We start from the raw sequence: 27,228 nt of genomic DNA on the forward strand, positions 1-27,228 counted from the left end.
ACCCAACAAAGATGTTTACTCTGGCTGGCTGGGATAACAGCATCATTCCAATTTCTGTTAAAAGACACCCTGTTAGTTGGTAAAAATGAAATACCCAAATTGTGTTGCAGTTCCTGCGCACAACAACTAAATAACACTGCCCAGTACTTGCTCACAAGCACAATGTTTTCTTTTCTGATTTCTAAACTGGCAAAGAATTGTCATGCCTTACCTGTGATTTCATCTCATAAAGTGTAGCATCCTCTGGAGTTAACTGAAGTGCTTCATCCCACTTGACAAGAGCCTCTCTGTACCTGTAGTTAAAACAATATTACAAGGTCAGCATATTTAAAGGGACTGGATATTTCTTTTTATATCCTGACATTGTCCTTAAGAAAGTGCGATGGCATATGATTAGCATTAATAATTTTTCTAATTACTTGTCCATAAGAACTGTTTTCAGGAACTTGGTATTTTCTGTTCTGATCAAATGGATACTAAGTATTACTACAGAACCAACCTCAAGTGAACATTGGAACATTGGAACCTGAGATAAAGCTTAATGACTTAAAACTACAAATCTTGAACTGAGTCCAATTTCTCTCACTGTCAAAATCACCCTTGGCCAGGCATAAAAAATATATTCTGAACTCAACATGCCATGATACAGTCATAATTTAAAACTTCTTTTCCATTCTTAAAAGTCTACATTTCTGCACTGTAAGATAATGTAAGACTCTAAAGACATATAAACAACTTTGGTGTACAACTGTAAGAAGGAAGTGGATAGTAAACAGCTATACTGAAATCACCTTTTGGGAAAGCATACACCATGTTGCTCTTTCCTAGGAGAAAGAACAAAACAGAAGAGTTGACTAAAACCAATAAAAAGTAGTCTTGAGCAAACCGGTAAAACTTGAACCACAATGAAGAACTGTATAAGAATAGTGAAATGCAATTACAGACTTTCAGCAATAAAAGTGGCCTTTCATCAACATTAATGAGTCTGTGGGGTTATCACATATTCTCTAAACTTCAAAATCCACATTTATTATGGAAGTGTGTGTAAATGCCTGCATTTATATAAATTACACTGCAAAGGTCTGAAAACAGTTACTCTTGGGAGATACACATGCTTCAATTTTAATATAGTATAGGTAAAACTACAGCAATTTTCACATGCCCTTCATATGAAACAGTTTTTATCTTCCCCTACTCCCCATTGTTCCTTCCCTTTCCTTTCCCCAGTTTTCAGTCCTCTGGGCTGTATTACAGCTGCAGGTTTGCCAGAGAAGTCACATAAAGACTTTAGAAACTTCTGAATCAATTCAGAATAGAAAAACAGACTGGAAAAGCAATGCAACTGAAGTCAAACTCTCACTATGATTCAGGTATTATTAGATTGCAAATTACACTAATAAGTCTGATATTTGAACGCTAAGCAAAGGATGTTTCAATAAATTTTCACATTTTCTCCAAGTTTAGGCACCAGCTGCACATTTTTCATTTCAGTTCATGCCCCATGGGCAGGTGCTCACCCTAAAGAAAACATCATGACATTTTCTACATGCCTCAATAGAAGCGTTATGCTGCTATTTACTTAGTGGGAACTATTTTGGGTCAAGAAGATTATAGTTTAGCTCAAGACCTAGCACAGATTTGCAAATAAAGCCTACATGAATAAGGGTCTTCAGCTCAGTTAGGCGGTGTCCTGGTCATGCAGAAGGTGCAATATTGTGAGTACAGAAAAAAAGTTTAGTTACAAAAAAATTTTTGGAGAACAGAGAAATTATAGTAATAACATCAGGAACCAGAGAGGAGAGACCAGCACTGGCATTCTGCAAGTAAAAATATGTAAGAAAAGAAGCTGCATTTCAGGAACCTTCATTTTTACTTCTATGAAGGGAACAAAATTGCTCAAAGCACCAATCTGAATGTGATAAAACTCAAAGCAAGAATCTGCTAACTCTGAAAGAAGGATCAAATATAAGCTAATATCCCCCAAATCCTGCTGGGTTTTGCTGCTGATTTACCAACAGTCTGCCAAGAAAATAAAGATGGACATGGGAGAAATAGTACATTCACAGAAACACTATGCTACATGTGTTTCTCTGTGTGAACAGTAAATATGTATCTCTGCCTGTGAGCCTCAGAAAGTGAGATCCAAGAGAAAGAAGAACAGAATGACAGCATCACTTCCCAGACCAAGAAGACATCAGCAGAGGGCTGGTGAAGGAAAGGCTCCACCTACACAGGACTGCTGACTATCAGCTTACAGTCTGCAGATACCCACAGGCCTGGGAAATTGTCTTCTTATCAGTGTGCTTATTTCCTTTAGAAGGTCTGATAAAACAGGTCTTCTCTATTCTTTTAAATACTCAGAAAAAAAGATCTTTCTATTGCAGCCCCAGGAGAAACTAAGGATACTGTCCTTACTAAGCAAAAATGAGCCACTGTTGCCTCCTCCAGAAATGCAAATTTAGGAAAATTTCTTTATAAAAAGGTAGTCCATTAATCAAAGAATGTTCTATCTTACTCTTCTGAAAGAAAAGATTACAGAAAAGATTATATTAAATATCAACCACCATTCTGAAAAAGATTCCTAGGGATATAACATAAGATTATAAAATCAGTGTTCCAGAAAATGCTTTATGAAAACCATAAACCTTGGCTGAAATAAGAAGGGAGTTAAACAGAGGGGTAGTGTTGCAAAATAAATAATTTTAAAAATAGATAATTTTACTGTTTCCCAGGATCTTTTTTATGAGCTGAACTGTACAGCTTTACCACTGTACTATACCATTGTGAGGAGAAGTAGTTTTGAAAAGGAAAGCTTTGATATAAATATGACATCTGCTTTGGGCTTGGAGCATCTGTCATTTAAGGGGAGGCTCAAAGGAATCTTACCATGGTGCAAAATTACCCAATTTGGAAGTGGGGCAGGCATTCAGAAATGGAATCAGACTCTTCTCACTCATGCCCAGTGACAAGATAAGAAGCAATAGGCACAAACTGAAGCACAGAAATTTCTGTTTAAGCATATCTCCATCACTGGAGATACTCAAAACTCAACTCACAACATCCTGAGCAATTCACTGTAGTTGACCCTACTTCAAGCAGGAGCCAGAGTAGAAAATCTTGGGTTCACGAGGATTTTATGACACTAAGATATTAGCAAAATCAGTGATCATGATTTATGGTATTATTATCTCTTGGCTAAATAAAAACCAATTTTAAGCAAAACATAAACTGACAAAAAATAAATCCATTAATTTTTAGATCTCTGGAATGGCTATAAAAATTTATCTATTGTAGTAGTAAAGTCACAGAATTCTAATAATGCACATAACCTGTTTTTAATAGGTTATGAAAACAGTATTTCCAGAAAAATTAAAACCCTTATGCATACGTTCATTACAACTAAGCACCTAAGCAGTAATACAAAGCATTGTTAAGATAAGACTATAATACTTTGAAATGTAGAATTCCTGTTACGTGAGTACCCAGACATGGCATACTTATCTACCCAGTGATTTCAGCCAAGTAGTATACTTCACTACAAAAAACTATTTTACAGTTACAATCAGAATTTAATTAGCATTTGCTCTTCTTTATTGCAAAGCTTGAAAAAGAAATAAATTACTGACAACTGGATACATCTGGAATGGCTTCAGGACAAAAGACCTGATAGATTTAGACATATTTTATATAACAGGCCATGAAATCCCATAGCTCCAGTACCCCTAAAGTACTGGAACTGCTCTCTTTAGATGTGTTCCTGACCATCTGGGAGCTGCAGAAACTTGGCACTTTTTTTACAGCTTGCCAAACTTTTGAAACAAATATCTCGTGCTTACTCTTCACTTTTTCAACACCACTCCTGGGAAAAACAGGATCTCTTGAACTCCTAAATAAGATCATTAAAACAGATTAAAAAAAATGTTTGAGGCTTCTTGGTAAAAAACCTATCATTCAGATTACACAGAGATCAATTTTTGAATCACATACATAAATGGTAAAAAGCAGCACCACAGCTCATGAAGATTTAGAGTTCTATATTTTTACTCTCAGGCTTGCTACAGGCTGATGCTTCAGGAACAGAGTGAGACAGGGCATAAACAGAACGACACTGAAAATATCTGCAAATTAAGTAAAAAGAAGAGATGGTATCAAATTCAGATAAAATGAGACATGTCCGCAGGAGAGAGGCAGAGTACAGGAATACAGTGTCAGGGGAAGACATGAAGACACCTAAGACCTGGGATTTCTTTTAGACTTGGACAGATAGTCCCACAATCAAACATTACAGGATAATGAGGAAAAACACAGACAAAGCTAAATAAGGGACAGCAAATTTTAAAAAGAATATGCCTAATTGTCAAATGATCACAGAGGAGAAACATGAATGGTCTGTAGCCACCAGCAATACCATCTAGAACAATTTCAACCTATGCAGGGTCAAATTCAGAATTTGTTGAAAACCAGAGGAAAAGAACACTAGTAAGTAATTATACAGACTAGACAAAACCAGAAATGAAAATTAAAGCAGAAGTTGATTACAGGAATAAACTTCCCTTTTTAAGCTGGGAGATGATGCAGGCCTAGACTCTGGGAGAAAAGATATAAACAGGTAAATGTGGAAACTAAGAAGGAAAAAGGAGAATGAACGTAACATGGCTTTTTTGCTTAACATGGTTTAAAAACTTAATATTTCTCTAACACAGATTTTCACAGTAAAGTACTTCCTCTGCTGGGGATGAGGAGGGAGATGTACAGCACTTAGTAGAATCATTTACAGAAGAACAGTTCATAAATGAGCAACAAGAAGTTGTTTGCTTAAACACATATAGAAAATTTATTTCCACAGCACATATAGCCTGATAACAGTCGTAGGATTAGTACTCCTTACTACCTTGCTTCATCTGAAGTTTTAGCAACTTCCCAATTTTTTGTCAGGCAATTCTGACAACTATTGGTGAAACATGCTCACTGCAGCACAAAAGCATGGCCATTTTGTGATAAAGTGTCAAAGGCCACTTGTGATTATGTATGAAAAAAACAGCTGTTTTATTATCCACTAAACCTTTCAACAAAATGTTTTAATTTAACAGTCTCAGTTAGATGTGGCTACACAAGAGGTGCATGCAATTCTTCAAAGGCCATACATGTGGGTCTTACCCCACAGTAAAGGAGACACAAACAAACTCACTGCAGCTACCCTTTGAGAAGATAAACTCTTCTGAATTGACAGTGGGGCAAAACAGTATGAACATACCTGAACCACATAATTTGAAATCCCACATATTGAGAGTTACTATTCTTGCACACATTAGACCATTTAAAATCAGGACATTAACACCTGGACACTTGCTGTGTTCAAAATGAAAATACATCTGGTTTATATAGTGAGCACACAACTCTGTTACATGTGAATCAGCTGAACATACCATAAAATTAAACAGCTACACAAGTATTTCAGACACTTCTCTCTCCCAATGACTTCCACAGAAGAGCAGATAGGAATTATCATTTCATCATGTGCCAAAAGTAATTACCATCCACCATGACAATGAACTACAAGATCAAATTTTTCATGGAAGCTCCGCTCACCAGTTTCCTAATTTTAATTCCAGCCACAAATGTAAATATGGCTCATTTCTATCACTGTATCTCATAGGCAAATGCAGTTTGGAAACTACCTCTGTCAAAGAAAAATTGTGAAATACAATACTGGAGAAAGATAAACAAGTTAATATAAAAAAATCAAGTACCCTAAAGCAAAAGCCATAGAATCAGGATTCTGGTACAATCTCTGACACATGACCTCACTCACAGGAATAACACTGAATTTCCTCAAACATGACATGAAAAAGTAAATCTCAAAAAAAATTACTTTTTACTTTTTCACAATCACTTTCTTGAGACACAGGAATGGAGTACATTACAGTAAATAATTAAAGCAACAAATACAGACAAGATGGGGAGTGAGCAAACATCTCTTTCACAAGTACATTCTACATTGAATTGTGAGCCGAGGGCTCTGCTGCCTTTGACTTACTTTATCCCATTCTTTACAACCTGGTCAATCACTATTTCATGCTCCACCCCACTCAGATACCTCGCTTATCTGTAAGCAGACAAGAAAATTTGCAACACAAATGCAAATTTTCATTCCCAAGCCATCAGTGTGTGCAATTTCAGGGCTTTGCTCCCAAGGGAGGCTTTGGGAAGTATGCATGCATGTGCCTACACTTGTCTTTAGTCTTCAAAAATGACACCATTACTTAAGCTCTGACTGAAGAGAATTATATAGTTGGTTAACAAGCAAGTTCAAAGCACATGTTTTTCCTTTAAAAAACCCTCTTTATTCTGGGAAACAGAACAAGTAAGTTGCATATTACTGAAAAAAATCTTAGTTAAAAGACACCAGTCATATGCAAAGCTCTATATACTGGACATTCTACAACTTTGTTTCTGACCTTGCTGCAGATCCAGGACTTGGCACTGCTACTTCATCTTTTTCTCTCAATACATGGCTTTAATAGAAAACTTATATAACACAGAGGAATTTACTTACCTACAATAAGATTACATCATGCTGACTGTCAGAAGGGCTACAAATACACTGCTAATCATTTGCAGTAGTCCTGAGAACTTGATACTGTACTTTTTAAGTGAGAATAATATCTCAAGGTCTTGCTGGAAGCTGTTAACTCAGACACCAGAGCATTATTCAGAGTGTAGGACAGCAACTCCAAGAAATCACACTTCTTTCAGTTAAGTAGTGGTTTTTCTGGTTTAGTTTTGTCATGGAAACCACAAATTTTCAATTAGAAGTGACTACTGTCATTGACTCGATACCTGCTTAACTATAGAATTATTAACAGACAGACTGTGGTGAGTAGTATTTAGGTTTTTACCATGTAAAAATCTGAAGGTGCAGTATGGATAAATGTTTGACCTTCAGGACAAGACAAAAGAAATAATCCATTTCTGCCTGTATTCTATCAACGTTAAAATGTCATTTACAAAATAGAACACAAAGATGTGTAAAAATGCACAAGGAAATATCTTAATCCACCAGATAGCAAGCAACATTCAAGAACCTCTCTATAGACAGGCAAACCTTTTACCTGTATTTCTCCAATATCTGTAGCTGCAAGTTAGGTACATATCTGTTTTCTATTTAGAAAGGCAGTGCTAAGAACAGATTTGTTGATACAGGGAAAACAACAGCTATATGCACATACTGGAAGTCATATTAGAGTGTTTAAGAACAGCAATTGTCAAGACATTCCACACCACTGAGAAATACTCTCATACAGTTAGTACATTGTATAAATAGTGTTCATTTACAAACATTAAAAAGGATAAATATTAATTACATTCATATCGTTAAAATTCAGTTACAAATGCTTTTATGTTCAACATTAGTATCAGATTAGACCACAGCTAGTAAAAAAGACAACACCTAAGAATCCCTCTACAGGGTCTAAAAGCTGTATGCTTTCCCACCATCCATAAACATGTGGAGTGCTTTGTTAAAGACCAAACTTGCAATTTAATGTAATTAATATTGGGTATTGAAAGTCATTTCACAGATTAGAGCTCTGTAGAAAGCCCAAATTCACAGGGACAAACAGGAGCAGCATGAAAATATAAGAAGGAAATCAATTTTTATTACACCTCAACCTGCTATTTTCATTATCTAAACAGTAAGAACTGACTATCCTAACCCTGCAAGCTCCAAACTAGTATCAATTGTATTGTTTCAGTAAAATCAGTTCACCATTGTAGTATTTTAAACAGAAGCTGCAAATTAATATAAATCAAGTATTAGACATTGCAATAACTGTAGTATTTTAACTATTCACAGAGAAGTAACACATTTCTATAGCTGGAATGAAATTCTAAATAGAAAGCTTTAGTTCTTCAAAATATCTTCAACAGCAGTTCCTCTGAAAGCAGCAAGAAGGAAAAAACTTGTTATGCTGCCTTTGAAGCAATATTCTGGTCTTGAGAATTACTTGTTCAGACACCCTTTAGACACACACTAGTAGATGCCAAAATGATAGGTGTCAACTCTTTTGCTGTTAGCTGTGAGGATATTTATTCCTTTTAAGCTTTTAATTATTTGTCCACAGATAGCAGGCAGTTCTCACTTACTTAACATTATGATCCTAACACTTCTCAGAAATCTGACATAGAAACTTAACATTATGATCCTAACACTTCTCAGAAATCTGACATAGAAATTAAGGCTTCAAGTCAATAAACCAAAAGAATTTATTAAATGCTGGGCTTAAAACACCAGCATTCCTCTATCTTTCGCAAAATTGTTTACTGCCAAATTATGATGTTCAACATAGGGTATTAACATTACAAAGTATTTTGGGAGAGATGATTCAAGAAAACAACAGTCTGTTCATATTTTAATCTGATTAGTTCCATCTCACCTAGTTGACATGCTTTTGTTATCTGTGTTAAATAATGTAATTTTGCTTCATTTTCTTTCTTTCTATTACTTACAGCCACTTTACAATATTTTCTGATGAATAATAAAGACAAGAAGTTATAGACAAAAACAGACAAAAATACAAAGATAAGGGAAATGTATACTTCTCTAATGTATTTTCATACTTGAAAGGCAATTTTATTTTTTCATTAAAATTCCACAAAGTTAAGTAGGCAGGTGCTCTATACACCTCCCACACAGCTGAAACTACTAGACAGTACTGATTTCAAATGACTATAAAGTAGTAGTCAGCAACAGCCATGAAGTCTCCTGAAATAAGTAAAATATAGATGTCTAATGAACAGAACAATCTATCTGCAAGGACATAATATACTTAGATATACAGACTGTATGGAGACTGGGTGTCATTACCTAGAATTAAGGAAACTATCACAGTTCTAAATCTCACAATAACCAAGAACTCATCCACATGAAAGTGGCAAGAAGAGCAGCAACTTTTCACTACCAGGACTACCACAGCAAGGAGCGGTGGCCTTCAGTGTCACTAGACACAAACGCTCTACAGAGGGTCAGATGAGTCACGTTGTGACTTGTGCTTCAAGACCCATGGCAGAGCTGACTAATCACTTACAATGCTGTTCCTACTGAAATGCAACCTCACAGGAACCATTCAGGCTGATGGTTTTGGATGGCACTGGCATTTTGCAAAATAAAGCAAGACCTGTCAAAAGAGGAACAGCAAGAACTGTTGGAACTGTCTATTTCAATGTTTTTTCCACACTACAGCATGCAATGCAAAATAAAACATTAAAGATTCAACAGAAGATTAACTATCAGATGTTTTTATTTGTGCTGACTACTGGATAGGAATACTTCAGTACAAGTGTCTTGTTCAGATTATCCCATGCTTCTGAATTCTAACTTGTAAAATCCATTCTCCCTCTTAGTCTTAATTTATGACTCAAATCCTATGTTCCACCTAGCAGGAAACATCTACAAGGAATATTTTGAGTTCTGAAAGATAGTAGCACCAAGAGATTCACAAGACACTTTCAAGAAAGCAAACAGGGCAACAGACAAAAGATTGTTGTGAAAATGTTTTTTTTCCCTTCTGGGAAAAAAAAAAAAAAACCACCAAAAAGGAAGCAAAGCTTCATAGCTTCCTGCATTCTGGACAACAGACCTGTGTCTCAATTATAAAAATATGCCCTTTAACATATACTCTTTACACGTGAGGTTGATTGCCCTGATAAAATGAACATACTTAAGTCTGACTTACAAAAGTCTATCTCTACAATTCCTTTTCCTGAATTTATGACTCTACAAACTCTAACAGCACCAATGAATGTTCTTTAACTGAAACATATACGACCTCACCTTGGTGGTTTTTTCCCAGTTTTCCTCAATATTTATGATTTTTTTCTCTCAATCTCAATTCATTATCAGAATAACGACCAAAACTAACCCTCCCAATCAGTTAAATTAAATAAAAACCAACAAATTACGCAGAAAAAAAGGACCGGGTTAAAGATTTTTCATACTTACACAATGTTTAATGTAATAATACCATTAATTTGTATAAAACTTCCTTAGTTTTTATTACAGCAATTCCGCAAATTAATTAGGACATTTTAATTATTTTTGTTCAATTTTAGTATCAATTTCCTTTTTTCTTTACACCAACAGCACTTCTAAATTTTTCCCAATATTGCTTGCAATTCCCTTCTCACTTTGGAAAAGGGAGAAAAATAATCTCTTTTCTTTTCTCACAAAAGAAATCAGTTACAAAAATAAGTAATTTCTGAAATCTTATTCAATTCCACCCACAATATCAAGAATTATCAGAATTCTGCCATATTTCTGAAAGGCAAATGTTTTCCAACAACTCTGCAACCTTCTGGTAAGTCCTTAAAAGTTGTTCTGCACTCTCCTCACCTACCTCAGTTTACTTTCCTGTCCCTGCTTTGCACCAGTTTAAAAGCTCTGGTTCCTTGAAGCAAATCAACAGCCTGTTTTAAAGTACCAGGCAGCTCCCTGGTGTAGTTCTCCATTTGGAGAACTGCATTGGAGAGTGTTATACTGGAATCACACGGCAGAATTACTTCATCAATCAAAACAGCTGTTGTGATAGTAATGAAACTCAAGGCATTATAAAAAAATGCATTTTAGGAAACAGCATCCTATCACTTTCATACTCAGAGCTCTGCAAAAAAACTTTCTAATTTGACAACAGGAAGATGGTATAGCAGGCACTGACTAAAACAAAATTTATTTTCTGGACTAGAAAATTTTCATTTCAATCTCAGCATGTGATCCTACCCCTAGAATGTTATATGTACACCTTTTCGTTATCAAGCCCCTATTTCAGTTCGAGGTCTCAGTAAATATTAATCAAATTCAAATCAGAAATGCTCTTTGAGGACTGGAAATTGGAACACTTAACTGAATGACATTTAACTGAATGACAGTTTAAATCTATTTTAAAATATACAATATTTCAAATATATCCAGGAAAATAAATTATGTGAGCAACACCAGGAAAGGTTAACCTTCTGGCAAACAGACGGTTAGGATGTTTTATGTTGGTTTTATTCTAGGCTGTTTCACTCACAGCCTAGAATAAAACCAACATAAAACATCCATGTCAACATCCAAATTCACTGAAGGCGGATTTATCGTCACAAGAGCCAATTCCCAGGAAAAGAAAAGTTTGTATTAAATCTTCCAGACAAATACAGCTTACTGCAGAGAAGTCCAGGTTGCAGACTCCTTTCATAAGTCTATGCTATTCAACATATTTAACACGTGTCTCCTATTTTTAACAGTAAAAACAGGACTGTGGAGCCAGCTGAATACAATCCATTATTCATTGCCAAGATCTCTTATCCAAAGACTGTTGCTGAAAAAAAACCACAACTATGAAGTGCATTTTGTTTAAATGTAGTTTCCTAATTTTTGCCGAAGACAAAAAGCTTAAGCCATGCATGGTCTACTACACTGGACTTCTATTGCCAGATGTCAGGTCAAAGACAAAACATAATAAAATTTGGTTTTATTATGTTTTTATTATTTGCTTTAATAAAATGTATTAAAGCAAAAAATTGCTTTAATACTTGTCATTTAGTTGCTAGAGCCAGTAAAACTCCAGAGACTGGCACGAAAATATATCCAATTTGTTATAAGAATGGCAGCCTGTAAAAATTATTAATTAGTTTGAACTGACTGCAAAATAGCAAACTTCACTTCTTCATAAAAACAAAAGGAATAAAAAGAAAGAGAGGAGGCTTGCATTACCTCTTTCACTATATGTTACGAGTGTACTGGACAGCATTCATAGGTGGAAAGGTATGGTTCCTATCTAAAACATCTGAATTGCAGTATTTAAAAACAACAGTATAAAACTGAGGATGATACTGTAAATACTGAGTCTTCTCTATGAGACCAGGACAAATGTACTGGTCACCCAAATTACCACTAAGAAAAAAACACAATGTCTATCACCAATTTCATACGGGTCAGATGATTTACCAGAGTACTTGACAATGTATTTTAACACATTGTCATGTTAGGACTCTCTCTGCACCCACCCCACATCAAAAAAGTGTACTTTAGTTTGTACTGCTAAAATTGTACAAAACTGCTAGTAAAATCCCTATTTAGGGACTTTAGGGAATTAGAAGTAGTTTGTTCACAATCTAACGTTGGAAGTGAGACAAAAAGGCTCATTTGAAAACAGATGAGTGTTTTGTAAGTGTAACAAGTGCAAACAAATTCACAGATAACAATTACAAATTTTATGGGCAATACACCAACATAACACAGACAACAGCTAGACAACATAATAGCATAAATGAAATAACTTCTCTCCTCTTCCCCTGCTGTTTGGCCACTCACTCCCATTTTTCTGGCTATTTTGTCAAAAGCATTTAGGAACCAGATCAGAAGCAGCAACCAGAAAGAGACTGTTTTCCAGCCAGGCTTCCTCTGCAGCGCTGTGACTAACTGGTACTTTGAGTTGGCTTCCCCCAGGGTAAAAACAAAAATAAAGTGGGACCATAGCAAAGTAGTGGAAACGAAAAAGCAGCAGAACTGGGTCACACTGACCCCCAAGTCAGATCAGTTTATCCAGTGGTAGAACTGCAATCTTTGACCAGGTACTTCCAAACAACCAAAGCCAGGGAGAAGGCACACACCACCCTGGCTTTCGATTAACTCAGCCCTGACATTATTTAACAACTGTCTACAAAATTACTGCATTGTTAACTGCCACATAATCAATGGGACAAAAACTAATCAATGGGACAAAAAACAATAGAGGAAGTCAAGATACACAATAAATTATATTTCTATAAATTTGATGTCCACATGTTACTTTACAGGACCCTTCCAAGCAGTCATTCTTGTGGTAGTAGTTAATGTTATGAAGTCAACTCATTAACAACATCAAATATTTCTACAATGTAAACTGAGAATACACTACTCTCAATTTTCCCCATTTGCTTTTTGAGTTAACCCTTCAAAAGACTTGGCTGAACAAGATGTTGATAGAGAGTTTTGATTCTAAGTCTTTGCTGCCAAGCTTCATTTTTAGTTTAGGGATACTTTCACAACATGCCACAGGATATGGAGGACATTTAGGGAACTATAAGACAAGCTGACATGTGTACAGGAACCAAGACCTTATAACAAAGTACACTGCAATATCCTGCTTCTGTAGAAAAACACTGAACCAAATGGGCAATTATAATCCTTTAAAATCAGTACATTTTAATTTTGGAAGATACTGACAATGAGTACACATCATGTTCAGTAAGGACTGAGCAAGAGATACTAAATTACTATTTCAAAATTAAATTCCAAGAATGACAGAGACAGTTAAAACAAGGGCAGTGGAGGGGGATATTATCTTTGTCAGCAACAATAACTAGACTTAAAGAGCAACTGGCCAAAGTTATTAAATTAGGAAACCACTTAATTTTTTTCCCTACTGCTTCCCCTATGAAGAGAAATAATATTAAGAAAAAAAATTTCTAAACACAAAAGTCTCATTATTCAAGTAAAACCAATTTCATGTATTTAACACTAGATCTGAACAAAAAGCCAAACAACAAAACCATCTCTTAAAAAAAAGATATGACCACATTTTACAGTATCCATGTTATAATACATGATACAATTAATACAGGGGACCATATGAAGGAAGTGTAAAAGGCCCCAGTTTGTACTTCTCTATAAAAACTGCTTAGATTATTAATGTAAATTATTAGGTTTTGCTAAATTGTACTATGCTAGGCATATAAATAATACAAATGCCTACATTTAAAAGCTGCATCATTAGAATTCCTAACTGAGGTTAAAGGCAAAATCTCTAAGCTCAAACGTTCTTTAACCTGACAGGTAGACTTTTGCATCCAAGAATTCACATGAACCTCTGTTTGCCATCTACCAACACCGACCTGCTAGCAGAAATTGATTTTTGCAGGATGGCAGTAGTGCTGGCTTTACTCTCACCAAGTCCCCCATTTTAAAATACAATCCCTGTCTCTGGCAGTTTATCCCACTAACATGCAGGAAGAGAAAAGGAATGAAGACAGTTTCAGAAATAGAGCCAGCTGTCAGATACACTCACACTGAAGCACTTCACCCCAACACAGCACTTGGGAAGAGAAAAAAAACTGCGCCAGTAGCGCTCTGCTAGGTACACTCACTGTCCCTCATATGTAGCAGAAGGTTGTAAAAGTTCATGGGGCAAAACACCTCAAAAACTGGCAGGTGGATATAAACATGAGATTCAAGGAAAATCAGACTGCCAGACAAATTAAGTAAAAAACTGTAGAGTTAATTACTCCACTTTTGTATACTGTACAAGGCTAGAAATACGCCAGCCCATGTGCATTCACACATTTTAATTTTTCAAGCACAGCCATGATGTGAGTGATAAAAATTAAATGCAGAATATTATCATAATGAGTAATGAAAATAAAAGTAATGCAATATCAATATTTATATTTTTATGTAATTTATTTACAGTCCAGTGTGTGATACAGTTAAGAAGTACCACAGAGATATTATGGGATTAGATGCAACTGTCCTAATGGGTCATAAACAAAAGGAAAGCATGCTAGGAATGGGACAAAACAAGAGGACCAGCAAGTAATGTTAAAATCTAGAAACTATTAGTTACTGCCTATAAAAATCTGAGACAAGTATTCATTCGTATATATAAAGAAAGGATAGAAAACAGAATGAATACTCTACACAGAGACATTAACATATACATGAAAAATTAATACATACTGATGAAACATGTAAGAACCTTTTTTTATGCTTCTCTGGTTCCAGCAGCATTCTCTACATATTTAAGCATGAGGAGAAATGTTAAGTAAACAGACATATTTTGAAGAATTTGCTTTAAAAAAACACTGCACAAGACGTATCCAGTGAAAAAACAATGCTTTTCATTTATAAAATTCTGTAAATTACATTTCAGGCATAGAAGGAACAGACCCTCTAGACAAAGCCAGGTAACACAAATTACCCTTCCTTCCCCTCCAAAAAAGCACTGATAAGCCCAATTCCTTTCACACCTTCACCTGTGTTTAGGTACCTCACCTGAGGTGTTTACAGTCACCACACTGACTGTACAGTCACACACCACAGGCTGTACCTCTTTCTCCTCACACTGTAAGGAGACCTAGAATGAATACTGATTCTTGTCCTGGCTGACAACAACTGCCTAAGCTATACAGGATCATACATAGGCTCCAAATAAATTATACTTTCTCTGAATAAAAATATAAATATATCTATAAAGACATATATAAATGATTCTACAGTCTATAGCTGGAATATTCCTTCTGCTTCTGTTTACAAATACACACATAGAGAAATATGCACACATTGAAATACAGATGGCTAGTATGGTGTCACATTTCAATATCCTCAAGGAACAACAATTCTAACAAAAAATACTCTCAAAACTCTTCAAACTCTGGGTACAGCTTAAATAATCTACAATTCTTGCACTCACTCTCAGAAAAATCTGCACTAAATTAGTAATAATTTCATAACTGAACTCCTGCTTTGACAAATAATAACCAGATGTTGGAAAATAACATTTCCCAGAACGAAAAGAAAATAGCTAATTTAAAGACAAATTACAACTTAAACACGAATAACTACTCAGGCAGTCTGCAAAGAACTTCCTTCTCAATGAAAGGGGCCAGCTAAATGCATCACCAGGAAGCAGCAACTCTATCAGTAAGTGATGAACAAAATAAAGCTAGCAATAAAAATTAACTTATACAAAATAATGAATGTCTTACTTTACACAACAGCTTACAGGACGGTTTTAAACACTGCAAAACACTCTCTGCACTTTTTTAATTCTGTAGAAAGGTTATGAGGCCTGAAAAAAAATCCATACATTCTGACTAATAAGAGAGAAGCTGTAACATGCTTTCTCCAAAAAACAAAGGTACAAAGTCTGTACTTGTTCAGTCTTTTCTGTTTCAGCTCATGTGTTCTGCACCCAGGACTTCCAGCTTACACACCCTTTGTCTCTTTAGTGAGCATATGATGTGTACAGCATTTCCAAGTAAGTTTTATATAGACACAATATAGACACTAATGCTAAACACAGAAAAACTTTAAAAAGTGACCAAGTACTTTGACTAGAACTCCTGACAGTTTTAATCAAGCCCCCATTTGCAGTGTATAATTTGACTTACAGTGTGAAACCTACTTATGTTCTCTGCACTTTTGCATGACTGACCCAAGAAAACTCTCAATCAAATAATTACTGATGTTAAAACTTTTTATTTTGTCTGCAGAACACTGGTATTGGTAATTCACTCTGAAGGATGTAAGCATTACATATAATAGCTAATTGTACCTGGTATGCAAATTACATCCAAACTCATACTAAACAGTTATTTTCAGCCTACAAGGAATAGTAGGCATGAGTACTTACTACATACTTCAGGTTTCATTATAAGCATTTTCCAGCAATTTCTCCTACACCTAATCATAAAAATCCAAACTCTGTAGGGCTTTTAGATTACTCTGATGAAAGAGTCAACACTGCCAATATACAGTAACAGCAGCCAAACAGAAACTTAAGACTTTATTCTTGAAGCCAGACACTAAAGTTCATAGACTCTTAGACTATCTACTGAACCAATCCTTTTAATTTTTTAAATTTAAAACACATATTTGCTTTAAATGAGATCAGTTAGCAGAGATGGTAAAAAGGCAGTCCAGTTTTTTAATTTGTTTCCTCACCGAAAGTATTCCTCCACAGATACCTGTACTGGTGAATCAAAATTTAAAAAGCCACAGGTGCTACCTTCTGTGTTCTAAATTCTGAAGTTTTAATGGGATATACCTACAAAAAGGCCAAGGTTGGAATGAAACCAGAAATCATCTAATCCAATCAGCTCCTCAAAGCACAGTATCAACACCACTCTCCATCAGTCTGCCAGCTCCCAGGAACCATGCCTGTTGTCAAAACCTTTCAAGTACAGTTGCAGATTCTTTGTGATGACACCAACCAGCTCCTGCAGTACTGTGAGATGGACCCCATCAGGTACCATGAACTTCTATACATCAGGTTTATCTAAACATTTTAGTATGACTCACAAAGACTAAGTCTTCCTTGATCCAGACTTTCCCTGTCATCAGTTGGACGTGGGGCTCCTGAACGAAAAACAGCAAGGACCAAGGCAAAGCAGACAGCGAGTGCTTGCTTTGCATCCTCTGTCACTAGATTCTCCACCCCCGCCAGCAGAAGACCTAGATTCTTCCTTGTTTTCCTTCTGTTGCTGATACATCTGTACAAGCCTTTCCTCTTGCTGCCCTTCACATCCCTCCCCAGACTCAACTCCACACAGGCTGTGGTTTCATCCCTGCCCCTGCATACTCAGACACACAAGTGGCACACACAACTCTGCCCTCGCCTCTTGTAAATTTCCATTTTAGATCTGGATTTTGTCAGGGGCTGCCAACATATCCACATAGCACTCTTATTTACCTTTTCATGATTTCATCAGGCAAAACTCCTATTGAGTTTAGAGAGAAAACTTGAAACAAATGCTACCTGCTCTCCCTGGATTCCTCTTCTCTCAAACACAACCTCTTTTTTCTACGCTACTCTGTAATGTAACTCAGCTGATTAAACTGATGAAATGTTTTTGCCAAAAACAGCTGCTGGGATCTTCTGGGAAACCTCTTTATTAACACGGTATTATGTAAGTACCATCAGTTTTATTGACTGAAACTTGAAAGGCAATTTCAACACAATGATGTCTATCCTTTGCCATCTTAGTTGCATCAAAATGAATCAGTAATATAATCTGAAAACAATTTTATTATTCATCACTAATTTTTAATCAAGTACTTACCATAATCTAAACCGAAAACACATGGGAAAATGGAACAAATGCAACTGCTAAAATCTGCTCCACCTGACAGACATATTTTTTCAGTAAATACTTAAATTACCACTACACTAAGCATACTTTCTAAAGGTGTGTGCCTCATCATCTGACAACCTACAATGTCTAGTGAGAAAAACAAACTCAATTATAGTGTATATAGCTAAAGAATCACTAACTACACATCTGGGAGTCATGCTGGCATTCACATCAGAGAAAAATCTCAGCTGCTAAAATGTGGGAAAAATGACCCTTCAGAAAAGTTCCATTCTTTTCAAGATTAGAAAACGAAGCAATTCTAAAAAAATTAATCCCTCTAGAAAAGTAAACAGTTTCATGAAAACTGGCCTGCTACCTGGTCTAGTCACTGCACTTTGACATGTCCTTGTTTAATTTGCTATTGCAAAAGCTAAGGGAAATAAAAAGTAAAATACTATTAATCAGTCTAATCTAGGCACCAAATAACTAAGTGAAAGAAGTTTTTTTAATATAGAGGAAGCTCTAATGTAGGCGTGTTCCAACTGAAAACATGACCTTCCCAATCAAGATGGAAATTTTTACTTTTTTAGCACAATAAACATCATCAGAAGCGAGAGCAGTATTAACCTGTATTTGACAAAACTGAAAAAAAACCCCCACAAAACATTGAGAATTTTAATCCGGCAGCGTCTATTTCCAACAGAAATCCTGCACCTCTTCAGGGCACTGGAGAAGAGTTCTATCGCCACTTGCTGGGCAGCTACAGAAGTCTGAGGCTTGAGAACAGCACAGGGACATTTGCAGAGCCACTGCACGGACAGGCAACCCAGGACACAAGTCTGACACAAGTTTTTCTTCCTGCTTTTAGCTCCCACGGGCCATGTGTTTAAGGACATCATACTTCACTGTTTACCTGCACCTCAACCATTTCTTAACCGCGTGGCCAGAGCCTAAGGCTTTCCTCCCTCCCAGTCAAATAACACTGCAATTGCAAGTTCCTGTGTTCAAAATACTAAGGCAGAACGTGTGAACTTGCATTGGATATCAAACAGTGTAGGACTACCAATACCAAAAAAAAAACCAAAAATTCGATTGGGGTTGCTGGGTTTTGGTATTGCTTTCAGTTGTCTTTTTTTTTAACTCCAGTGTATGTGAGCACATCCATACTTGGTGTCTCAAGATGGATAATTCACCAGTATTTCAAGTTTCCTATAAGGAAAAAAATTGTCCTCTAGAATATACTCCATACTTTCCACCAACAGACAATACGCTGTTTATAGAAATCACAGAATACCCTGTTGGAAGGGATCCACAGGGATCATCAAAGGCCACCTCTCTGCCCTGCACATGACAGCCTAAAGAATAGCCCCATGTGCCTGTTCCCAAAAGACTGTGTGTATGTTTGTATATATTTGTTTCCCTGCTCCTTCTCACACATCAAAAGAGCATACAAATGTGATACTTCTTCCACACATCTGCCTTTTCTTGCTGCTCTGAAAAGAGAATCAATTTACAAGCCGCCTTCAACACTGCCTACTTACCAAATTTCTAGGTCAAAATCTCCTTAGCAGTGTTTTTCACAGTAACACCCCCACTGTGATGATCAACTTAGTTTAACACATTTTTCTGGTAGACTCTTCATCTTTCTTCCATCTCACAAAAAATGCAAAATATGGATCAGAAACTGTTGTCTTCATCACTGTTTTTCTTCTGTTTGTCTGTCTCAGCTTACCAGGTTCATGCACACACACATTACAGCAGGTACAAATACTCCTCAAACAGTTCCATGAAAGCTGAAAACCCACAGAGGGTTTTCACCACTTCCCAAACATTCCCCCACTGCTACTCCCAACTTTGACAGCAAATAACACAGGCTGCATAAATTCTGGTGCATGAGTATCTCATTCATTATTCCCTCCCCCAGAGAAGCACTGTGAAACACCAGAGAACAGAAACAGAGAACCCAGTGAAACACCAAACTGAGATCTCACTTTTCCACACAAACAGGCTTATGGTGTACACAGACAATAACAAAACCATGGTGGAGCTTGGAACACCATCACTGCCTCCACTTACCCAAAAAGTAAGCTGAGCAGACTAATAAAACATAAATGTGGTAATGACTATTCTAGCTAAGTAATAGTGGGTCTGCTTATAAAATTCATTATATTAATTTCTGCCATGCACGTTACCTCAGAGTCTCTCCACCGTAGGAAATTAATTTATTACTTTCATTCTTTCTTTTTTTTCCATCCCCTGCTTCTTCACAAGTTTTTCTTCTAGGATCCCCTTCACTCCACAAGTAACACCAACCAAGAACCAACCTTTGTTACTTTCTATTGCTAGGTCTTTGCTTTTCTTCTAGAACGCTACACAGTCCAACCCAGATATTTTTTTAACTATTAGCACACTCTGATATTTCAGGACACAATCCACCTGAAGTATATAATTATTTACATGAGTCTGCTTTTGCTGTACAAATGCGTATTTCAAGAAATAAACCTATGTGATCTAGGCCTGAACACAATCACAGCAACCACTTTCTGCCAGAAAGAGTAAAACCTATGTGATTTTTTTTTTTAAAGAGAAAATCTGTCTGAAGGTTTTCATTGCCTGAACTGTAGGGTGTGCTGGAGTAACATATGGAAACTCTAAGTTCAAGTGGGAATTTCTGTTGAGCCTCAGTTATGAATGGTAATTTCTTTAGCATACCTGTTGTAAGCCATTGAGACTTTCTCAGCAGTTCTTATAAGCACTTCTGATGAGAGACAGTCCTCCCCAAATTCACAGAAAATGCTTACATTGCTATTTACGGATGGGCGAAGCTTTTGTATTGTTTTCTAACTGACATGTAATGGAGAACTCAGTTTTTAAGACCAAGTGAAGATATCAAAAGCACCAAAAATTACCTGCTGTTCAGTATGCCCCCAACCTAAACCACATCTACAACAGAATATCTGCCACTCTCTCTGTCAAGAGACTTACTGCACTTTAAAAAATACACCAAAAAAAACCGAAAAAGAAAATAGAGAAAAGACAGACAACATCCATAGTTAAATACAAGGAAGGCATATGTATAACTGAAGACAGAAATTTAAAAAAAAATCAATCTGTTTTATATACGTAAGTACAGGATGTACTAAGGATTCAAGATTAGATAAACATATTTAGCAATCTCTGTATTCCTAACAAGATAGATTAGATCTATCTTATGTAGACCAATCTGTGATTTATTTCTGGTGTTAAAGACAGAGATGTTAATTGACTACTAATTTGTACATTCTGAGTTTTCAATTATTAACATTAATGTAACCCACTTATGCAACTACTGCATGAAATCTATTGATTAATACAATGGCAGGATGCTTAAAACTTATTAAGTTTAACTTGGTTTTAATTTAAACTCAACTTTAAAAGGCTTCAAAATTTTATTCAGAAATTACATGCCTCAGGAACACAAAAGAATCAACTGAAGTCACTCACTGAACAGTGTCACTATTTAAAAGAGGAAACTGTTAAAAGACTACTTAAAAGAGGAAACTGTATTTAAATATTTGAAAATAAGCCTTTTCTCAAAGAGGTTTTGTATTTCTTTATTACTTTTTTTAAAATCAGACCCAATCATACTCACAGTATGTTTATTATGATATATAAACTTGCCTGCATTAAACTTACAAGTTGTTCTCTCTTCCACATCACCCAGGAAACACTTTTTTTAGCATGATACTTCTTAAGACAAAAAGTTTAGCAGCACAGGAGCAACTACTGACATCTTGGTAATATTTCTACCAGGAAAATAATATCTCTGACCTGGGACAATAAAGATGCTCTTAAAAGTAAAGGAAGGATAAAAATTCACATGTCAAAGAACCCTGAAGATTTTAAAGGGACTGTTCTCAGAACTGTTTCTTCCCCCTCCAGTGAAGATCTGGCCAAATTATCTAGCTGATGTGCAATTTACAGTCCACCTCTCCCTCTTCTAACACACCTCAACTCCAAAAGGACTTTATGCTTGAAGCAAAAGAAGACAATGGAATCACTCTTGCAATATCCTTCCAGAACTGGCAAACTCCCAGTACTCAGAGGGCACTCACAGCAGTTCCCTGTACCCGACTTCACAAAGCACTCAGCAGATTAGCAGTGCATTAGCTGCTTGGCAGTATTGGCCTGGGCACTGTGCTAGGCTTACCAGGCTTACTCTCAGTAATGGAAAAAAGACATTTTCCTGACTGGCTAAAGTGTTACTTATGGTATGGCTTACTACCCTGCATCCTATTTACCCTTTCAGCTTTCAGATCCAGTCAGTTTTTCATCTTTCAATCTCTGTAATCACAGAATCAACAGGTTGGAAGAGACCTTCAAGATCATCGAGTCCAACCCATGCCCCAACACCTGAACTAAACCATGCCACCAAGTGCCACATCCAGTCCTTTTTTAAATACATGCAGGGATGGTGACTCCACCACCTCCCTGGGCAGACCATTTCAGTACTTTATCACTCTTTCCATAAAAAACTTTCTCCTAATATCGAACCTACATTTCCCTTGGTGCAGCTTAAGACTGTGTCCTCTGGTTCTGTCAGTGCTGCCTGGAGAAAGAGATCAAACCCCCACCTGACTGCAGCCACCTTTCAGGGAGTGGTAGAGAGTGATAAGGTCACCCCTGAGTCTCCTCTTCTCCAGGCCAGCTGGCTGCAGCACCATTCACCATCGTTCTCTGGGCTCATCCAGCCAGTTTGAACTCAGCAAAGAGTGCTCCTGTCCAAGCTGTGGGCTCCCACCTTTTCCAGGAGTGTGCTGTGGGAAACAGTGTCAAAGGCCTTGCTGAAGTCCAAATAGACAACATCCACAGCCTTTCCTGCATCCACCAGGCAGGTCACCTGGCCATAAAAGGAGACCAGGTTAGTCAAACACAACCTACCCCTCCTAAACCCATGCTGGCTGGTCTGATGCCCTGGCCATCCCATAAGTGCTGCATGATCACACTCAATATAAACTGCTCCATCACCTTACCAGCTACTGAGGGGAGGCTAACAGGTCTATAATTACCAGGATCCTCCTTCAAACTCTTTTTTTGTGAATGGGCATCACTCTGTCCAGCTTCCAGATATTTGGAACCTCACCAGTGAGGCAGGACTGTTGGTAAATTAGGGAGAGCAGCTTTGCAAGCTCATCTGCCAGCTCCCACATCACCCTGGGATGGATCCCATCTGGTCTCACAGATTTATGAACATCCAAGCTCAGCAGTTCTCTGACTGCCTCCTCCTGGATAAAGGAGGACCATTCTGCTCCCTGACACCATCTACCAGCCCAGGAGGACAGCTGTCCTGAGGACAAGCCGTCTTCCCACTACAGACTGAGGCAAAGAAGGTGCTAAGCACCTCTGCCTTCTTCTCACCTGCCGTAACAAAGTTCCCTCCCACATCCAGTGGAGAACAAAGGATGGTCTTACCCTTCCTTTTTGCCATTAATATATTTGTAAAAACTTTTTTTACTATCTTTTACAAAAGCTGCCAAATTAAGTTCAAACTGAGCTTTGACCTGTCTGGTTTTTTTTTTTCCTACGCGCCCTAGCAAGCCCCTTAAATACTTCCTGAGAGAGAGACTTGACCCACCTTCAAAAGATGATGTTTTTATATTCCTAGGAATATTATTAATTCTAATTCCTAAGTTCCCATCCAGCCTGGATGTCTGCCTCAACAACTCATCTTTCAGCACACAGGGACAGCCTGTTCCCGTGTCCTCAAGATCTCTGTTTTGAAGCATGCTCAAAATTTTTCTTTCCTGGGCTCCTTTGTTTTTAAGGGCTTCTTCCCAAGGAACTCTCTGATAAGTCTCCTAAAGAGGCCAAACTTTGCGCTCCAGAAGTCCAGTGTAATAGTCTTATTGATGTTCCCCCTAATTTCACCAAATATAGAGAACTCTATAATCTCATGATCACTATGCCCCAAGTGGTAATCTTTGCTGTTGCTGTTATGAGAACATGCAAAAATAAGAATGGAATATATACTTTGTTTCACAGCTGATAACACCACCAAAAACAAAAACTTATTTAGTACCAGACAGTAAGGGCAGAATGAAAGAAATTATCACTTTTCAAATTATGGAAACTATCAATGCAGATACTAGGAAATTACTAGTGTTTAGAGAAAGGATTAAAATATCATGAAGCAGCTTTTCAGTCAATGAAAAAAGAGTAAGACAACATTAGTACCTCCTATTTTCAGCCAAATTTGCACCTTCATCCTTGAGCTCCTTACTTTTCCTTACACAATCTTCTAAGAGAACTTCCTTTCTCCTCTTAGCTGCGAGCACCCAGGTAGCATCATCATCGTCACCCAGATCCTTGTCATCCGCAGCTTCTGCTTCGAACTGCTGAGAAGTAGCTTTTGAGACCTTCTCACCAATCTTTCTCTTCCACCCAAAAGAAGCCATCTGGAGAACTAGGAAGAATGCATTTTGAATAGGTAATTTTGCTTTAAGTACACAGCAGGACAATCACCCCTCGCTCATCTCGAAGCTAAAGCAGTAGCACAGCGCGGCACTCCCCCACACAGATCTGACCCGACCGGCTGCACTGAGCTGTCCCTGCGGCACGCAGGGCCCGGAGGCCCGCGGCGGTACCTGGCCCCGACGCCGGCCGCCCCTCCCGGCTGGAAGCGCCAGGAAGCGGAAAGGCGGGGCGGCACGGCAGGAACCGGGCAGGAGCAGGAAGGAGCGAGGCCAGCGGCGGTGCCCGTGGCCCCGGCAGGGACAGCCGGGAGCCGCAGTTCGCCTAGGCCGTGTGGATGCCGTGAGGCGCCCGGAGGCCGCCCCGCTCCTGTGCGTAGGCGGCAGCGGTGAAGAGCGGGGCCGGAGGGGACAAAACAGCCGGGCCTGGAAGTGTCACCGCCCGCGGTGCTCGAGTGTCACCCGGGGACAGGTATGGGACGGCGGGAACGTCCCTCGCCCGTGCCGACCGCCCTGGGACAGCAGCCACGCACCACGGAGGCGGCTCCGGCCGGGAAGGCCCGTAAGGAGCAGTGAGCCAGGCTCTCAAGCACGGCTTTTTACACGGGGAAAAACCCGCCACCACAACTAAACACACACGCACACATACACAAAAAAAAAAAAACAAAAACAAAAAAAAAAACACCCAAAAAAAACCAAACAAAAAAAAAAAACCAAAAACAAGTCCCACCACCCTCCAAAAACCCGAAATGCATTAAAAAAGCCCAATACAAAACAACAAAAACCCGAACAAATAAAAAAAACACCTCAACCCCTCTCCCCCAAGCACAAACAAAAAAAAACCCTAAACAAAAAGAGAAGACAGGGTTTAGAACTGCAGGGCGGCAGTGTTTAAAACTGGTCCCTGCTTGCGGGGACCAATACCGAGCGAAAAGCCCCATCCGTGGTGGGAGGGAAAGGCTGAGTGAAGATGCGAGAGGAGGCGCATCACCACAGGGGCACAAAAAACGCGATCAGGGTTTGTTCCATCTCGAATTCCTTTTCTGCCGCAAGAGTTCACAAGATCGAGGAGGAAAGGGTCAGTCGGATCAGGCGAGCACAGCTGGTGCACCGGCCTGGCCAGCTGGGAAATCTGCTGACATTTTTGTCACGCTGCTGCTTTTTCTATAATTGTAATAGCCGTTGCTTTTAAAACGAGCGTAACAGTTCTTGTCCACTTACGTATAACACTAGAAAACAGCAAACACACAGTTTCAAACAAGATGGTTCAGTATTTTATGTTTACTTAGTTTTTAGTTTTGAAAGGTTAAAAAGTTATACAGTTAGAAACAAGCATTTTTGCCATTCAGCTTTGTCAAAAGAAATTAACAGGAAGTAGGCACATCTTTGTTAAAGAACAGGACTTCGTCTCTTACAATGGTAATCAACTGGTAAAACAAAATTTAGCTCGAAGTTTGTATTAAACACTCACATCAAGACAAACATGAAAGGATTTTTTTTTCTTCATATTGCACCACCAAGATGAATTTTTATCCATTACCTATTGATTTATATTGCACATGGACAGCCCAGATTCATCCATGTTACTGAAAAAATTACAATACAAAGACAATTGTACTCCATCAGGAGTAAGCTTGGGAATACAGAGTAACACACTTTACCAGTTTGTGTATCTGCATAAGCTGCCTTACAACTCTGGCAGCTCTCTCAGTGAAGTTTCATTTCACAGCCTGTTGGCAGCTTCTAGTGCAATCCTAAAGGTCTGCAAGATCAGTAGGAACATGTGAAGAAAGCAATTTCAACAGCAAGATCTACAAAGCATAAGAAAATGACACAACAGGCAACTGGGTTCAACTGGGTTGTTAGTGCCCCTTTCTACCCTTCCCCCTCCCTATAAAAATCTCAATTCAATCAGAAAACCTTTGGCCATCAAAATTGATCTACCATAAAAATGCACTTTTATTTACAACTACATATATTGTACACTTCTGCCAGAAACTTGCTTTAACTTCCTGATACCAAAACTAAGGACAAACCAGGGTTGTCTTAAAGCACAAGAGGGCTGAAAAGGTATATAAAATTAAGAACTATTTTGCATCTTTACACCTTGCATGTGTTGTCAGCATTAGAAGGAGCAGATAACATTTATAAATAGTTCAATACATGCAAGTGATCCCAAAACCAATTCCAGATGAGGAATTGCTACAATTTAAAAACCTGTGCGTTTGTATGTTTATACAAGTGCAGTACTTAATTCCAAAATAAAGGGTAACAAAAATGAACACACTGATTTATTCAGTACATCAGTACCAATTCATACCAGACAAAAGACAGGACTTCTTTGTAGGATTTGCAACTGGTCCCTCACATTGGCATCCTAAAATTTTGGGGCTCAACTTCTGATACTAACTTCCACTTTGGAAAATCTTCCAAAGACTTAAAGTACAGTGATACAGCCAATGTCCCTACAGGGACCATCTGTGACACGTGAGGATAAAAAAAATGAAGTTGTAAACTTGTACCCACCTCTGAGACAGACCTCACTATCACCCAGTTCAAAATACAACAGTTCAGGGGCTTCAAAACAGCATTATGTTTCTTCAGATTCTGTGCATGCAAATTTCTGAGCTGCAGCCAGCTGGCCAGAATTTAACTGTTCCTACATCCGTAGCTAGCAGTTTCCCATGGATAAAATCTCTGCCATTGGCAAGAATTTCCACCCATGTGAAGAGTCCAGGTTTCACTGCTCAGTAATGCCTGGAAGTTCCAGCCTCTTCCTGGGGGAGCAACCTTTGAAACTATGTAGGTCATGAATATTATTTTGAAGAAAGCATTAAGTCTTGAATGCAAACCTAAGTATTTTATGACTGCTTATGTCTAAGTGTCAGATGAAAATGGAACCATGGCTAAT

General features: G+C 37.8%; 1 protein-coding gene across 1 annotated transcript in view; it reads right to left on the bottom strand.

Moving 5' to 3' along the window:
* Window positions 1-24,538, bottom strand: part of TTC33 (tetratricopeptide repeat domain 33) — a 43,865-nt gene extending 19,327 nt beyond the window's left edge. Inside the window, exons 1-3 of the mRNA XM_064736466.1 lie at window positions 24,492-24,538; window positions 24,082-24,310; window positions 212-293 (exon numbers count right to left, since the gene is read on the bottom strand). Coding sequence (XP_064592536.1) covers window positions 212-293; window positions 24,082-24,302 — 303 coding nt within the window. The 5' untranslated portion in view covers window positions 24,303-24,310; window positions 24,492-24,538. The remainder of the gene's footprint in view (window positions 1-211; window positions 294-24,081; window positions 24,311-24,491) is intronic.
* Between the last annotated feature and the right edge of the window lie 2,690 nt (window positions 24,539-27,228).

The sequence above is a fragment of the Zonotrichia leucophrys genome, chromosome Z, assembly GCF_028769735.1.
Source record: "Zonotrichia leucophrys gambelii isolate GWCS_2022_RI chromosome Z, RI_Zleu_2.0, whole genome shotgun sequence".
Lineage (NCBI taxonomy): Eukaryota > Metazoa > Chordata > Aves > Passeriformes > Passerellidae > Zonotrichia > Zonotrichia leucophrys.